Source organism: Apostichopus japonicus, chromosome 8 (genome assembly GCF_037975245.1).
Source record: "Apostichopus japonicus isolate 1M-3 chromosome 8, ASM3797524v1, whole genome shotgun sequence".
In the NCBI taxonomy this organism is placed as follows: Eukaryota; Metazoa; Echinodermata; class Holothuroidea; order Aspidochirotida; family Stichopodidae; genus Apostichopus; species Apostichopus japonicus.
In genome coordinates, this window is record NC_092568.1 from 26721420 (window position 1) to 26738807 (window position 17388).

Below are 17388 nucleotides of genomic sequence, written 5' to 3' on the forward strand. Positions count from 1 at the left end.
CATTTTAGCCTGCAAGATCAGTTTCGTCCTCACCGCTCATCTAGCACAAAACACTGTACGCATGCATTCATCATTTTACCCGGCACTTGCTATTCCCATGAGGTAGGGTCAATCGACACACTCAATATAAGTACTAAGTAAAAACCCCAACCGCCATATGAAATCACCTGAATCATATTGAAATCAAAAGGTACGTGAATCCAGGGTGGTGTATGCAACCTAACACACTCATTGTTATCAGCATAACATTGTATTTAGTTCTAATTGTACATCAAATTTTTAGTCTAAATATGTCTCAGAATGTACACCATTTTATGTCGAGACCGGGGGGTGGGGGGGGGGGCACGGGCCGGGGACTGAATGATCGACCGGGAGGCAGACCGTTACACGTGATTCCATTTCAAATGCCTTTCTAAGGTCCTGGGTCCGCCGCTGGCATTGGAACGTCTTATAAAACCTCCTCAATTATTTAAATCAACTTCTACGAAATATATTCACGCACCTAGTGTTACCTAGAGCGTTTCCACAGGAGATGGGCTGGTGGGCTCAAGTAGAAACCGAAGAAGGCGGTATTGATTAAATGAGAGCAGAGCCGTACGGCTCTGAATTGGACGGTTCATGTCTGTTATAATTAGTGAAGGCTTGTCGGCACCACACATCTTAGGTGTTCACAGTTTCTAAAGAGGTAAGCCTTAGTAAAAGTAAAAAAACTACAAGTATCTTTGGAAGTACAAGTTTCGTTCCTTTGATGGATGAATACCTTGTGGAAATTGTCACAGCAAATTATAAACAAAACTTATTAATTCTCTTTGGTAGAAAGTTACAAGCGTGTTATCCAGTCGCAGTACTGCGACTGTGTTAGTAAAAAAAAAAAAAGGTAAGTGTCCATGTCTGTCATTTGAAGGTTGTTATAGGTGATCCATCTACCTGTTTCCTCCTCACAGAAGGCATATGTCGCCTCCCTCCTGTGTTGTGGAAAACCTTACAAGTGTCGACCTTTTTCATAAATTAGAAGTGCTGGTGTTTTGGTGATTTAAGTAACTTTTCCATATTTTTGTAATTAAATGGTTCGCATTTGTTATATGAAAAGTGCTATGTTGATCAAAAACTGAAATGAAAATGAAATTCTTTTTTTTCCCCCGAAGGCACGGGGCATCAGTTTTCTTGAATTCCTTTAAAGTAATTTTTGGTTTGCCCAGACTCAAAGCCAGGAGGTTTGAGTTGCACCAACAATTGAAGTAGCGGCACAACACTCGCGTCCTGCAGTGTGAAGTTTCTTGATACATGATGGTACCCCCCCCTCTCCGTGCCCCGGCCTAATCACGGTCTTGTTCTTGCTTAGTCAAATCAAAGTCACATGTCCCACTGCCGCTTGAATCTTGTACTCCTGTACATTGAACGCTTCTCCGCTGCCCCTGTATCTTTCTTCAATGCTTGGGTAAGAAGACCCTAGCTGGACCAATAGACACATACCTGCGGCTCTTGAACTTCAGGTCCGCTGATTTCCTCTCACCTCAGGATAAATAAGTAACATTTGTGATGCGTTTTCATCTCCATGTACTCAAAATCTCTCCCCTTAAAACCACATTAGCAGAGCGTGCGGTAACACGTATGGTGCTCTTTTAAAATGAAATGCTATTTATTAATATCACTCGCCCGATTGTCACATGGACGCAGCCTCGTGCGTCCTACTTACGGCCAACGGTATTACTGTATCTCTTCCATAATGGATACGGCAGGCGATGTTTTATTCCTCGAGTTATTACAGACGTCTGTCTGAAACGGTATTATTTACAAATCACAGCTTGTGAAAAAAAGTGGAAAAAGTGGAAAACAAGAGAAATGTTTACAAGATTTTTTACAATAAAAGTAATAAGAAAATTAAACAGACATGAAAACAATTCAGCTCAAAAAGAATGATAACGTTTGCTTTGTTTCTGAAAGACTAGATTATGACAGATCAACCACAGACCTATTAATGTATTCACTGAGCACAAACATTGTGAGAGGATATAACAATCTTAAATGAAAATGTTTGATCTAGAAGGATAATCACTACCATTATTTGTTTCACTATAAATATGAAGAAACCAAAAACTGACTTGTTTTGGGCTTTTTCTGGCCCTTTTTTTCTAATTCAAACCAATGTGTCCATCCTGGCCCTCATCGAAAACAAACTTAAGAACCCCTGATTTATACCATCACGATGGACGTTACTATTATTTTCTCCACTCTCACAATAGAATTCACTTCTTGACACAACACAGGTGATATTTTCATCCATGATTTAGTTCCCGAGGTCGCTAGAAGCTAGGAGTTCATGATACTGAAATATTGTAATTTCAATGGAATTTAGATCTCTCATAAATCAAAATACAGAGAAATGTTTCTTTCTCCTAAATTAATCTCCATGTCATTTGTATATCCTCATGAGGATAAGACGTGTGAGGAACAAGGATTTGGGTTGCCACTACCACACTCTGCTTCCATTCAACTTCTAGATGTCATTGAATACAAACTTCTTTGTAAGGTTGTCTGTTTCTGCAGCACCCAAAATGTTAACAAACTTTCTGGATCTGCTGTGTGGTCACACACAGGCAAGAACAACTATGAGAGGTAAACAAGTTTTCCTTCAAGCATCCGGTCATTTTACGACATTACGACACTCACAAACCAATATTCTTTTCCCACCTTATACATATCAGTAAACACGGTTTTAATGCCCCGGTTGAATAATACAAGGTATTTCGTCCTACCCAAAATGTGCAATGACCTGATAATTATCCTATAATATTTCTCTACACCATTCTCATTTTCAAATTAGACTTGTGATGTATCTACTAAGGAAGTGACTAATGCCTGTTTTCCACTGTTTCAGAGCACCATGGTTTTACAAAATTTCAAACTTGGGCAGACAACTGACTCAAAAGTGCATTTTCGTGGAAGCAGATGTTATACTGTAAATATAATTACTGGCTTAAAGACTTAACAATAACATGGTTGAATTACATGACATTCACTATGGCTTTAAAATTAATAGTAATCAAATAAACATATGAAAGGAAATAACACAGAAGCTTCTTGTACTAAAGTACTTCAATCGGTTGCAATTCATATTTAACCACTGCAGTATTCAATGTACCCACTAACCTAAATACAAGTCAGTAATGAGTATATTTCAATAGCCTAACACAGTGGTTCCCAAACTTTTCAAGGCGGGGACCCCATTTCATGTAGCGCCATCCGAGCGCGACCCCAAGTTTGTGTCTCCGGAATAATGAAGTTGTGCAGGCCCACATGTACCTGTAGTACAGTACTTTAGTTGTATGTGAAAACAATATAGTGAATATACAGAAGCAGGGTGGCCAGCGACAATTGAGCAAAAAACGCCAGATTCACTCAGGAAAAACGCTAGAACGGCCGCTAATAAAACCCTAAATATGAGTTTTCAGGGTGAATTTTGTAGGATTTTGACTGCGAACGTTCAAATTCGGGTAAATTTTGGGTACCCTCAGATTTTTTATATATTTTGAAACAAGCCTGCGACCCCACAAGAATTGCTTCGCGACCCCAGTTGGGGTCGCAACCCCAGGTTTGGGAAACCATGGCCTAACAAGTTGCAATAAGCTCAAATCTGTGGATACTAATCCATCAACTAATCTAAAAAAATGTCCAGGTTTATTACATTAAGAAATACAAAACAGTGGTTTCAATATTTTTTTATATTGCAGAACTTATATGTGATTATTCCTAAATTAAAACTTAAGAATTGGTGTAAAATTAATAGATTAAAGTGCTCTAGTTAGTGATCTCAGAGAAAACAACTACTTAGTTTTAACAACTGCAGGAGCTTAAAATCTTGTACCATGCCGGAGCAACTCATCAGTGACAATTGCTATGCATACCAGCTGACCAAGGACCAAAGGATCAAACCCAATTCCATTCAGTACATCTTAGGAAGGGGCTGGGAAAGGATTTCAAGTCTTAAATACACCTGGAAGAACTTTCCTTGTCAGCGTGCTAACCTATATAATAGTCTATCAAACACAGACACTTTTCACTCATAGGAAGTTTAATGTAGGTATTAAGAAATACAGCAATACCATCACCAAACAAATCCACCAGCCCTAAACACACCTCATTTATAAACTTAGCTCCAGGTAGAAGAGTAAAAAATTCGTCACTCTTGCGATCTTGCAAAGTGTGCACCAACGTTGAATGTGGAAGAATTAAAATGTATCTAAAATGTAAAATCCTTGTAAAGAATAAGTTATATCACGGTCTAGTCACCTAGAAGAGTCCGAATTCATTCGCAGATAAAAACAATGGACATAGTAAGGAAGACTCCACCTGCAAGGTGAAAAGAATAATGTTATTTATAATATCATGTAACATATAGGCGAAGAAAAACAAGACCACAGGAACAAATTTACTTTACCAAATATATATTCCTTTCGAGGATAGGAACCATTTGGAATGTCTATTAGGAGTGCATGTCCGTTTAATATCATCAACAATACATTTAGGTTGTGATCTCCATGGAAACGGCCAAGGAGAGTTACAGCAATGATATGCCATATTTGGGGGACTGTTAACACACTGCACTTTACACATCCTACTAGATCCGTGCTATTCAAACCATTTTGCTCAATGACCCCAATTTCACCTTCATCGTCATGGCAACCAACCCTCCAGTGGTGGTAATTGTCACCTGGTGAAAGTGGTCTACGGGGATTTCGTTATTTCTTCCCAAATTTTTATTTTTTGGGGCTACCATCCAGAAGTTTTTTGGCAACCATAAAATGGCTTTGGACTCCAGTACACTAGACAAAATTTTGGTTTTCACTCAATCAACTACTAGGGAACAAAGAATATCATGTACCTTTCATTGTTTAATGATGCAACTAAACTTGTTGACAATAAATACCCTCAGTCTAGACATTCCTCAATGCATGGCTAGGCCCATTAAAACAATGTATTATGATAGTTGTTTTTATTAAAGCCTAAGTAAGTGTTCACCTTTCTTTTGAACATTTAACAGAGTACTATGTTGTATCAAATATCTGTTGTGATCATACTTGCATAGAGTCTTGTACTCATGCTGGTAGCTTTGGACGCATACCCACCATCATGGATTTGTGCTTTCACTCAGGGAATAATGGAAATGTAGTGAAAGGTACTCCTACATCAGCCTTGAATCTCCTACTAGCAACTATTTCCAAGGGGACGTTTGAAATTTGACTTGTACTCAAGATGCTGTTGTTCTCGACATAATACAAACATAACTAGCAATAATACTCATGTATTTTGATTGGTCGGATACATTACACAACAAAACATGATCAGCCAACTTAAATGACATACCATCGCCGCAGAGGGTTTCAAATGATAGATAATAACATCACATGAGCAGGGAATGGAGAATGTAAACGATAGCACGCTATGAAATCAACTCATGATGCAATCTCATCAAACTCACCCCCAATATATAATTACAGACAACTCATGATGTAATCCCATCAAACTCACCCCCAATATATAATTACAGACAACTCATGATGTAATCTCATCAAACTCACCCCCAATATATAATTACAGACGGTTGGTTCGATAAGATACAAGGACACGGCACTCTTTGGCACATTTTCTTTGCATTTCAGTTTCACTTGAACTTGTCTTGGTTTCCCTGTAAGGTCACATATATCTCCATTGCTGTAAAAATGGGTTAAAGTTCTGTGTGCAAAACCAAAGAAAGAAAGAAATAATCAACAAGAAATAAAAAGACAGGATTAAGTTTACACGATTGTGAATGCAAACACGAGTACTTCTACGGTAACGGAATACAGAAATGTCCGCCCAATAGTGTCGTATTTTTCTTTTCTTTCATAATATTCCTTTTACGACTGTTGTGGAAGAAAAAAAACAAGAGCAGTTTCAAATTAACAAAGGAGGTTTGTAGAAGACACATTGTAAGTAACAAGTTAGGCGTAGGTTGAGAAACAGATTTATTCTTTTGGACGTAAAACCCAAACATTACTAGATGATGTTGCTTGTTGGTTGACTGACTTAAATCCAAACTTGTTGGTTTACTTCATGACAAGCAAAGTATTGTATTCTGATTAGAATATACTCCGCCTCTTGTAAACATGCCAAAAATATTTATTAACCACATTTACATTTTTTTACCTTACAGAATCTGAATATCTTTTATTTTTACAATTACTGATAACAAATTGAAAATACTGCAAGCAAATGTTGTACAATGCTTCACCATATTCTCTGATCAACTGTGAAATATAATAAAAATATGCAAATGAATGGATATACAGAAAATTGCAAAATGGCTAAGAAATGTTATAAAGGATCAAAATATGGAGCTCTCCTAATACTTGGTTCCACTGAAAGTATGCAAACGAATGGATTAATGGAAAATTGCAAAATGGCTAAAAAATGATATAAATGGATAAAAATATGGTATTCTCCTTACTTTGTTCCTATTACCATTTTCTTCTTTGCTGCTGTCCACCATTCCTTATGATTATCTTCATTCCACTTTCCTAATAATACATTAGTTCTTCCATCTTTATCCTGTAAATTAATCAGTCATATTCATTGATTTGAATGTCACTAATTTACATCATGTTGGCTGGCACAGCGAAAAGGATACCAAACTCCATACACAGGCTAATATTTTGATATTTTTCAAAAGTTGACAATGAAATGGTTAACATTGGTACTTGTAACTCCACCAAATAGATAACTTTTTTGTACTTCATGTGAATTTTAGTACCAAACAGAAAACTGTTTGTACCTCATGTGATACTTAGTCCCAAACAGTCAACTTTTGCCCTTCATTATCTGAAAATCAAACTATTCCGTTCAATATTTGTTCTGAACTAAAACTACCTAAACCATCCTTTGTGAAGAACATATTGGTGTTCAAAACACCAAAGAACTAATGAACCAACAGTACAAACTAGTAAACAAAAGAACAAACTTATAATGAGAGTACTGATTCTTCTATTTCCTCTCAAATTTTGAGACCTTTGTAAGTTTGTAATCACTTGCAGGGTTGGCTATCACTTCTGACTGATGTTGAAGAACACCATAAGCATTGTGGAAGACATGAGAAATGAAAAAAAAATTTTCAGTCTGCATTTCAATCGACTTAAATCCATTTAAGTTTACATATACCAATTAAGTCAATCTGGAACAATTTAAATCAACATCTACAAAGTACTCAAAACAGTTTTTACCACAATAAATTAATTTTCACCACTTAATATAAATTCATATGTTTATTTTAAATTTGACCCAGTCAGTGAAATATTTTACATCATGAAAAATTGACAGTTCTGCAGTTACCAATGCTGCAACCAAAATGAATAATACCATTTTGGCCTGCCATACAGGGTAGCTAGACAGAATGACCTATAAACATTACTATCAGGCACTTTGTTTCCACAATCTTTATTACCATTAAACACATCCTTTGAACAATTTTTAGACAAGCAGTGCCTCCTTGTTATTACAACACATCAATTTAATTGTATGAAGACAAAATGAATTTCCATGAACAAAAGAATGCATTTCCCTTGCATATATAGACACATATATATTTCACAAATAAAATCATTTTTTAATGGATATTTGCAAGTGAAGGTGGAAGACCAGTCATGAATACGAAAAACCAAACACCTGAGTTTTACAAATGTTAAAGAATACTGTAAATGAATACTCACTAAATGGTACTGTTGAGCATATTTTTGGTAACAAAATTCATACTTCCACCATCCTTTTCCCTACAAAGAGCAGGAAAAAATAACAAATATAAAGGTAAAGTGACATGCATGGTGGGGTGAAATAAAGAGCTCTTAATACTTACTAACAATTGTACTTACTACAAATTAAATTCCTCAACTTATTATATGTCTAAATTATACATCTATGATACCACTACGTTGTAGTAGTATCTTTGCCAATGTTGGTTGCAGAAGTGGTACAAATTACAGCTCTGTCTTATTTCATAAAGTGTCCTGCCTCTAAGGTCCTACACATGAGGACCTTTATTATTATTATTACACTAATATGACAAATACTACAGGGAAGGTTTAGTGAGAATTATTGGGCGACATGTCTTCATTCTGTTCAGTGAACACAAATAAATAACAGTACAGCAGCTGTAAGTTAACTACGAAGGAAATTATGAAACTGACTTGAAATCTTTCGGTTGTCTCAGGAAGAGGTCAGATGTCTACAGACAGAAAAAATGTCGAAAGAAAATGACAGAAACATGGAATGACATCATGAAAACTTTCATGTCAGTATTTAAACTCACAGAGGAAGTAACACATTACTTTCTCCAGCTAAACAGTGCTCTCCCCTCAGGAACTACTGAGCGAGTTCTTCATCTACGATATGAGCTGGATTGGTCGGAGGGATTGTCTTAGTGGGTGGAGTGGTAGCATGAGTTACCACCATGTGGAGAGTACAACAGACATGAGTATTACTTACCCCCGTTAAACAGTGCTCTCCCCTCAGGAACTGCTGAGCGAGTTCTTCATCTACGATATGAGCTGGATGGGTAGGAGGGACTGTCTTAGTGGGTGGAGTGGTAGCATGAAGGACCTGAGATGTAGCCTCTGATGTGGAAGCAGTCTGATGTGCAGGAAATGTGCTACCAGCCGTGACCTGAAAAAGAAACAAATGTAACACTTTTGGTTTAAACAGATGCATACCATGCTGAATGACCTGCAATAACCTCTCACACAATTTGATTAGGAGCACATTATCTCCTCTCACACATTTGAAATAATCTTGTACCGGATACATAATTTTTTAATCCTCCAGCTTGATTTGATCAGTTTTAATTATTTAATGATTAATTTTAATGATTGATATGTTTCCAAGGTAACAAACTCTCTATTAAATAGCTTTTATCTTTGCATCATATCATGTATGTTCTTGAAAATACACAAAATGATGCCACACTGTGGCAAGCAACAAGGGGCAATGAGTTGCCATCAGGTAAGTGACAAATAACTCTAATGGCAACTGCTTCTATTAAAACAAGTACACTACTGACCTTGACTTTCCTTGCATTACCATTTTCTAAGTTCCTCAAGGCATCAGGCTTGGATGGTGCACCATTTACCGGATGGCAGTTGATGGTGTTGATTGGAGTAACTTTGGTTCTAAGAAGTGATGAAAATGTTTTTAAAAGAAAACTGTAAGTTACAGATTATAGTAATCAGTGGAGCTTAATGAAACAAGTAGAGTTTGAACAGATGTCCAAGTTAAATTCTGTTGTGTTGTTTTGGGTTCAATATTGAAACGAACATGATGTCTGTGGTAGTTCATATGACGGTGCATGGATGCATGATGACAACCAGTTACTGGTAACTGTGATAACGGATTGACACTGACCGAGTCACATCAATGTTTAGACGTTTTAAGCCAGTACATTCGGATCATTCCTCTAAGCTATGAAAGTGATTATTGAGTGCTATAAAGAAAGAAGGAAATTGCAAAAAGTTTTCAGTGAAGTATTTTTTTCCATCTCCATTATAAGAGCTTCCTAATCGTTATCAGAGTATCCCTCTGAAAGTATCCTACTGTTTAATCTCTGGCAGACAAAAATGCTTCTGTAACAGAGACACAAATAGCTACTTTAACCACTCAGATTTCAAATTCTCCAAAACATAAACCACTCATAGGATCATCAGCAAAGCTTTCAAATGACTGAAAACTCACATTATATATACTATGCTCAAGACTATTTGCCTCCTCCCCTATAAATTGTTTATAAACATTCTTTCCATAGAGAGTGTATATATATATATATATATATATTAGTGTTTGCACGGGTTATCCGGGTATCCGGGTACCCGCCCGACGCGATACTACCCGGTTCCTAATTTGTTACCCGAATCCTACGTAGTGTGATTTAAAAAAAAAAAAAAAATGGCAAATCGACGGTTAGGCAGATTTCCCATTGACTTAGTGTGGTGTTAGGCTATCATGTGTCGAAGATAACAGCAATAACGAAATTATTCCATAGATATCTTATAACTGCGTCACAATTTCAGCGGTATAGGCTAGATTTCCCTCATTGACTTAGTGTGGTGTTAGGCAACCATGTGGTCGGACGTAACAACAATTATGAAAATATCCATGGATATCTTATAACTGCGTCACAATTTCAGCGAGAAAACATGGTTAGGCCTAGCTAGATTTCTCATTGACTTAGTGTGGTGTTAGGCTACCATGTGGAAGAAATTATTATTTATTCATTCGTTTGTTTCATGGAAGGAAAGGCTGACAAGGAATTTTACGAGATGTTTACGGATTAAAGACGGGATAACTAAAATATAATAATCGCAAGTGGCTGTTTACTAATCGTTCATTACAAATGCGATGAAATTGCGCGAATCGCGAAATCTCGCGGCTTATGCGAACCCTGGGCCTGCATAATGGATAGTAGTAGAAACAACTGTTTACGAGCCTAAAATTGGATATTTATATGGTGTGATCAATAGACGCGGAGAGCAAGCATAAGCAGCGACGGCAGTGCGATGTTAGTAGTAATGTTAATTATATGAAGTTATTAACAGGTTAATGAAAGAAACAATAGAAAATAGAAATTATTAATTGAGGAAGGTTTTATACCTTAACTTACACTTACATTTTTGAATATGAAAACATTGTCAGTAGAGAATATGATTCATTTATAATAGCATCCAATTTGTCATTTCTTGAAAATCGTGATACTCGAGGGTAAACAATTTTTTCCGGGTACCCGGATACCCGACGGGTAACGGCTCTCGGGTACCCGGTTCCCGATTTTTGGACCCGTGTAAACACTAATATATATATATGTGACATGGCATAGTTATTTTTGTTTCTTGAATCACAAACTTACTTGTACAGTGGATGTGTACAGAGAATATTGGTTGCTATGACAACTCTGTACTCGCAGGTACTTGATTCTTCCTGAAGGATCATCTCATTCCTGCTTCCCTCCTCACAGATGTAGTGTACCCGTGTCAATCTAGGAGTAGCTTCTTTCAGGTCGCAGGGTGTGCCGTTTCCCATGATGACCTCAAAGTAAGAGTACTCTTTTTCCCTTAGGTAAAATGTAGGGACCTTGGAGGGAAGGAAAAAAGAAAACTGTCACTTGCCAAAACTTGGAATGAATCTACTGTTGTTCAAATACATCTTACAAATATTATTATCTGGGTAGATATAAATTGGAAATACAACAAATTCTGCTTACTGCTGCTTTGTAGCCTGTCAAAAGAAGAAGAAAAAAATTGATGGCTTTATATTGTCATCTTTTGTGTTATTTATATCTTCAGTTTGGCACAATTAGCAATGTTAAGAGCAGGTTTATGTACAGAATGGAGAACGTAACATTCCCCCCCCCCCAGTTTTTGCGGGGAGCCTTTCCATCAAAATCATATCTAACAGATTACATCAATAAACTGGTTAAATTTGTTTCTCCTTTCAAATAATCCACTATGCATGTAAGTCTGGAAATATGCCAATTTCCATATCAACTGATAAACCTTATTCACAGAATTAAAAACAAAACAAATTTTTCAAACTCTCACCTTTAAGTTTTCTCTTGAGTCTATGATCAATGTAGCATTTTGCAATGCAAATTTAGGATCTGTTGGGTATTTGTAATCTCTGCCGAGGAAGAATTCTTGCAGCTTGGTTTGCTTCAAGTGAAAGAAAATAAAATCTTGTCACAAATTTTGATGAGCAATTCAAATGAAACAAACAATTAAATAATTACTACTAAATCTCCAGCAATATGCTACAATGGGCTTTATGTAATCAAGTGACGATCTGTTGGATGATAATAATGAATAATGTTTGGAATTGGAGAGAAAATTATTAGATGGTTGAAGGGTTGTATCTATAGCACAGTTTTGGCCCTCTATGAATAATTTTTTTTGTTTTTACAGTGAAACAAGGGTAATTTATAGCAGCCTTGCAGTGAGTTCATACTCATACATCTAGTCTTGCATAGCTACATGTATTCGTACTCAGCCTTTTTCGAATTTGTACTTGTACTCGGGGCATTTTGAACAGTAGCATAGGAACTAGTGCCAGATTATGCACTTAGAGCCTTGAACTCATACCAAAGGAAATTCTACTTGTACTCATTCTGTTTAACTTGTACTAAATGTCTGATGTATTGTACACAATGAAATATTAATAATCCAGAAAGTATGACAACATTGCGCACTTTAGATATCAGGGTTACTTAACCATGGTATGTTGTTTTCTTAAACACAGGATAGAGTAGCAGTTGATATTGAGTGTACTGTCACAACATTGTACTATCACAACAGCGTACTGTCACAACATTGTAAACCAATAATGTACTTACAGTTCCTTGCGTCTTTGATTCATGAAATTGTCTCACGTGTTGACCATGGCAGAGTTCATAATTCCAATACGTCTCTAGCTGTAGGGATAAGGTGCAGATCATAGTAATAAAACCTTTATCAGCCATGACTAATGCATCCTCATGATGAATTCCGGTTTATATGTCTTCACTTGACAAAGTAACCATGATGTTTACTGATAAAGATTATGAAATGAAACTGCACTTACATTGTTACAGCAGTAACGAAGATCACATATGAGAAGTGAGAGTAAAACCATTTTTGCATTTTGAATGAAACCATCAAGTTCTCGGATTTTCCTGTTCTTTGGTTAATATTTGTTACTGACTTCTCTTCTACAGTTATAATAATAGAGAAGGGACAGTTTTAAGTTTTAGTTTGGCAGTTGACACAAACTACTGTAAATGTTTTCAAGCCCTGGAATACCCTTGTCCTTGCTGGTGAAGCAGTTCAAGCACTTTAGATTATATTTTAAAAACAATGGCCTAGAAATGGTCCCTACATTTTTTTAAGGAGAAGTACATTTTTAATCAACCACACAGAGTGATACTTAAAATAACTACCAACTTCCAATTTCCTGAATATCCCAAAAAGGCCATCACTCAAACATCTTTGTGTTGATGTTTTACAAAATGATCAATGCTTTTGCAAACTGAAGTATTTCTTTATTTTGTAAAAGGGTCATCTAGGGTCACCAGCTTTTCTGGTGTCAGCCCCAAGGTGGAGAGAGAATGAGATAGAGGGAGATCCAGAAAGAGAAACATTATGTATTGTCTTTGAAAAATAACTAGATCTTTTCATACGTCTTGTACTCATAACATATTTAAGTCCTCCTCACCCTCATTGTGCATGCATGTTTATCAAGAAGAGGTTGCAGAAGTGCTCTTGCTGAGGGTCCTGTGTAATGGACTGAATCAGTGAATTCGTTAGGTGACTCATCTGGTAGAAGACATTGGTACTGCTCATCTTCTGCTGTGGTCATGAAGAGAATGTTGTTGCTTTCTGGAAGCTGTAAAAAAGTAGACGTTGTCACAATGTCTGGATACAAAGATAACAAATTTCAAACTTGCTAAATTTCTACAAATCCAGCTTATTGAGAAAGACGGTAATATATGGAAACCATAAATGGAAACCATATACTACTTATTTGCTCATATGGAATTTGTTGGGTGAAAGTTATCCAATCCTTCTGTAGTAGATTTACTAAACAACTGGTTACTGTTCACTCCCACATCCCCACTTGAATCCAGACCATCGAAATAAACAGATGTATTCTCCAACAGCCTTTTTTGTATTGAATGTGTTTTCCATGTCTCTTCTATAAGTAGTATCTATGACACCTAAATGTAGTAGGTTTAGGGATGTGCTTTGAGAATTACTAACCATGATATGGTTTTCCATTTGCATCACAGATCCTGCTCATCTGATAGCCAATCTAGTCTTCCCTTGGTAACCTATCTCATTTGCATAAATTGCATAAAGTTTGCAGATTTGATCAAGATACTCTGGTTCTGAGTGGATTTCTACCACCACAGGAACACAATAATGCAGACATGCGGAGATGATGATTTGACTCTGAATCAAACCTTCATGCAAAATGAGAATTTTTTACATTTAGGAGTTACATTTTTTCCGAAACTCATTGAAACCAGTGAAAGGCCTGTTTACCACATTGTATCTAGATACTGTGCCAAACCACTGACCAGAAAAATATTTGTGTCAGTAAATGATGCATACTTTAATTATGCACTGTTTTGCAAAATATGGTATTAAATATGTTGATGGAATTGCTTTGGCTTGTGAAACATTTAGGTAATGTGGTGACCAAAATGAGCAATGAAGTTATGAAATTCTGCCAATTTCCCCAGTATTTTCTCACAAGATGTCAAGGTGGGTATATTTACCCTTTTAGTGAAAGTTAGCTGTGCAAGCCTTCAATAATTCCAGCAAATATAAGGATGACATTGCTCAGTGAGATGGGAGATTAAATTAAGAGTTCAGGCCATGTTCAAAATGGTTCCCCTGATCTTGAACTTGCTTGTCTCTATTTTGTTTGCACCCATTTGATTATACAGTAGTTCTTCCTATGTACCCCTATGAGTCATGGATGACCCTGTCTTTGTTTTATAGGATCTCGCAGAAAGGGAATTCATGACCATTTCTCCATAAGGCTCTGCAAGTGATGACAGACCTGTTTGATTTGCTTAAATACCTGTAGTATCCTTTTGTCTTTGCAATACCCAACTGGAAATACGTATTATGCTTGGAACTTACATCGTCACTGAAGATTCTATTATCGAAAAGTTGCAACCTTCTATATTTCTTACTTTCATATTATTTCTGTTTACATTTTTGATGATCCCCTTCACCAAGGACTTTGGAAGATCATCTGTAAACAGTCAAGAGGCCATCTAAATTGTATTCTGAGGAGTTACTGTTAAACTACTCAAAAGCATTTTTTTCTTTCTATTATATCTACTTTATTCTCCACAAACTGGTGCTTGCAAACCACACATATTTGACACCTCCAACTCCTTAGACGTGAACTAACATTTGATCACCAGTTTTTTTTAGCACCCCCATGGGGTCGTACTAATTAGCGTCAACAGGCCCATTTCCCGTCAAGCCGCCATTTCCCATGGCCCGTCAACACTGTGGAGTGTTAGCTCAGTGGTTACCACCGGTGCCTTTCAATCATAAGGTCCCCGGTTCGAGTCACTCCCAGATTAATGTATGTCGTCCAGTTACAGAGTTGTTGACAATTAACAATTCATAATCATGGACGTTAAATATGAATGTGAGAGACTGACTTCGGTCAGCTTGCGGCTTTGATAAGCCAATGATGGCTTCTTCGCGAGTTCCTGCTTGCAGGAGGATCTAATATATATATTTCACGACAACTCAAGAAAACTCAAGACAACAAGTTTAAAATACCATCAAATACAATGTTTGTAATCAGAGTGTATCTGGAAGCACATTTAACACTGACTGGAACCATCGTGCATTCATATTTTTCACAGGAAAAAAATGCTTTTTTCGTAAACATCGTCAACTTTCTCCGTCCGTAGAATTGGACGACGTAATACCTTTGCGCTTGCGCAATGACATTGACATTGATTGCCATCAGATTTTGATGACAAAGTTTGTGGTGAGCACATTCTTACCTAGAATACTGATAAACAATAAGAAATATTCATTATTTTAAAAACATTCAATGATTTGATTTGGAGTTCATTCATCATACTACTTTGGTGCTTTCTTACTACGTCAACCCACCTTACCGACACTGTACACAAAGGTAGTTCCCAAACCCTAACACAAACCCACCCATATCATAATGGTGCCATCCAAAGTCATTGCACAAGCGCAATAGCAATATAGCATCACGTCGTCCAATTCTACGGATGGAGAAAGTTGACTATATTTACGAAAAAAACATTTCTTCCCGTGAAAAATATGTATGCACGATGGATTCTGTCAGTTTTAAACGTGTTTCCAGGTACACTCTGATTACATCCATTTTATTTGATGGTATTTTAAAGTTGTTGTCTTGAGTTGTCGTGATATGGGCCTGTTGACGCTAATTAGTATGAGCGCCCCCATGAGTTGACTAAACAGGAAGTTAAAATATTATTCACTGGGTCACACAAACGCTTCATTGACTATTTTGAGCAAATGATTCTCAGTTGAATTACTTTATGGATTAATCCTCTGCTTGTACTTTAGTAGCCTAGACCTATATCCCGTATCCATAATACCAATGTTACATCCTCACCAAATGCTTGTTTTCCGAATAATAATTTCCTCTTACTTCTTAAGCTATATTTTACCACAAATTGGTGTGTCTTGTGGTCTAATATTTTATGATCAATACGGTAATGTAAAGAAAGACCAAGTTAAAGCAACATCTTCAACAGAAACTCTTAAGTTTGACAGTAAAGTTAGACTTTGTTACTAAGTCTAGGCCTAGCCTATGATTATTTCTAACGCACAGTCACATTTAGACCCTAGGCCTATCTTAGCACTGCGCTTACCATAACTTCGTTTCCAGGCCACTGGAGCTGGAACAGGACATCATCATTTATTTGGTTATTGGTTGTGTATGGAAGAAACAAAATGGCAGCAATGTATACAAGTAGTTGCGGCATATCTAATACTTTTCACCAACTTGGTAATATGATAGTTTTTCATAATTCACAATTGTAACATTCGAGACACCTATCAATTTGTCTAGGACACGTCTGCAATATCAACGTACGTGCAACGTATAACATGTACTAACACAGTAACAGTGCTAGTTTTGCTTGTCGCTCACACACGGGGGTACGTTCGTCAAAAACGTAAACAATTTCAAGTTTACCTGACCATTTCGAAGATACTAAAATATTCCGAAGTTGATGTCTACTGGCGAATTTTCATTTTCTATTCGTCGTACTGCGAGTAAGGTGACCAGACGTGTTCCAGATTTCATGTCCCGTCCTCGGATTAAAAATGTCCTGTCAAATTGTCAATGTCCCCCTATTTTTTTAATACTGTCCCGAGTGAATATCCTCGAATTTCATCAATCACGCAGGCACAAGTTTACATGAGCAGAGACTTACCCAAGTTTGAACTTGATTCGAATTACGGTCTAGGAGCTAGCGATACAATAAATGTTCACTCAATTTAGGCCAGTTTGACCTCAATTGGCCTTTGAAACCGACTCTAAACACCTGGATCTGTCCTACTTTAAAATTTTCTCATTCTCTACATATAGTGTGGTTTAATGACTTTTTCTTACATGCTTACAAGCAGAGAACGACTAAAAACAACTTTTTAGGTTACTTGACCTTTGACCTCTGACGTCATTTATTACGCAGGCATGCGTATAGATGGTCAGGCACCTACCCACCAAGTTTGAACTTGATCGGACTTAGGGTCTAGGAGTTCACAACACACTTTTGTGTCTCACTCACACCTGACTCACCAG

At 36.9% G+C, this 17388-nt stretch overlaps 1 protein-coding gene across 2 annotated transcripts; it reads right to left on the reverse strand.

Annotated features, from left to right (window-relative positions):
• Positions 1–1798: 1798 nt before the first annotated feature.
• LOC139971363 (endoplasmic reticulum lectin 1-like) lies at positions 1799–16729 on the reverse strand. Of its 2 annotated transcripts, XM_071977728.1 has the most exons (12): positions 16454–16729; positions 13258–13428; positions 12401–12478; positions 11613–11723; positions 10922–11145; positions 9086–9194; positions 8515–8691; positions 7743–7802; positions 6488–6588; positions 5580–5733; positions 4291–4350; positions 1799–3150 (listed from the first exon to the last, which is right to left on the reverse strand). In XM_071977728.1, the coding sequence occupies exons 1-11, from the start codon at positions 16565–16567 to the stop codon at positions 4291–4293; spliced, it is 1359 nt and encodes a 452-aa protein (XP_071833829.1). In that variant the 5' UTR covers positions 16568–16729; the 3' UTR covers positions 1799–3150. The 2 variants fall into 2 exon arrangements, with proteins under 2 accessions (XP_071833829.1, XP_071833828.1); XM_071977727.1 differs by lacking the exon at positions 1799–3150 and having other exon boundaries at positions 3574–4350.
• Between the last annotated feature and the right edge of the window lie 659 nt (positions 16730–17388).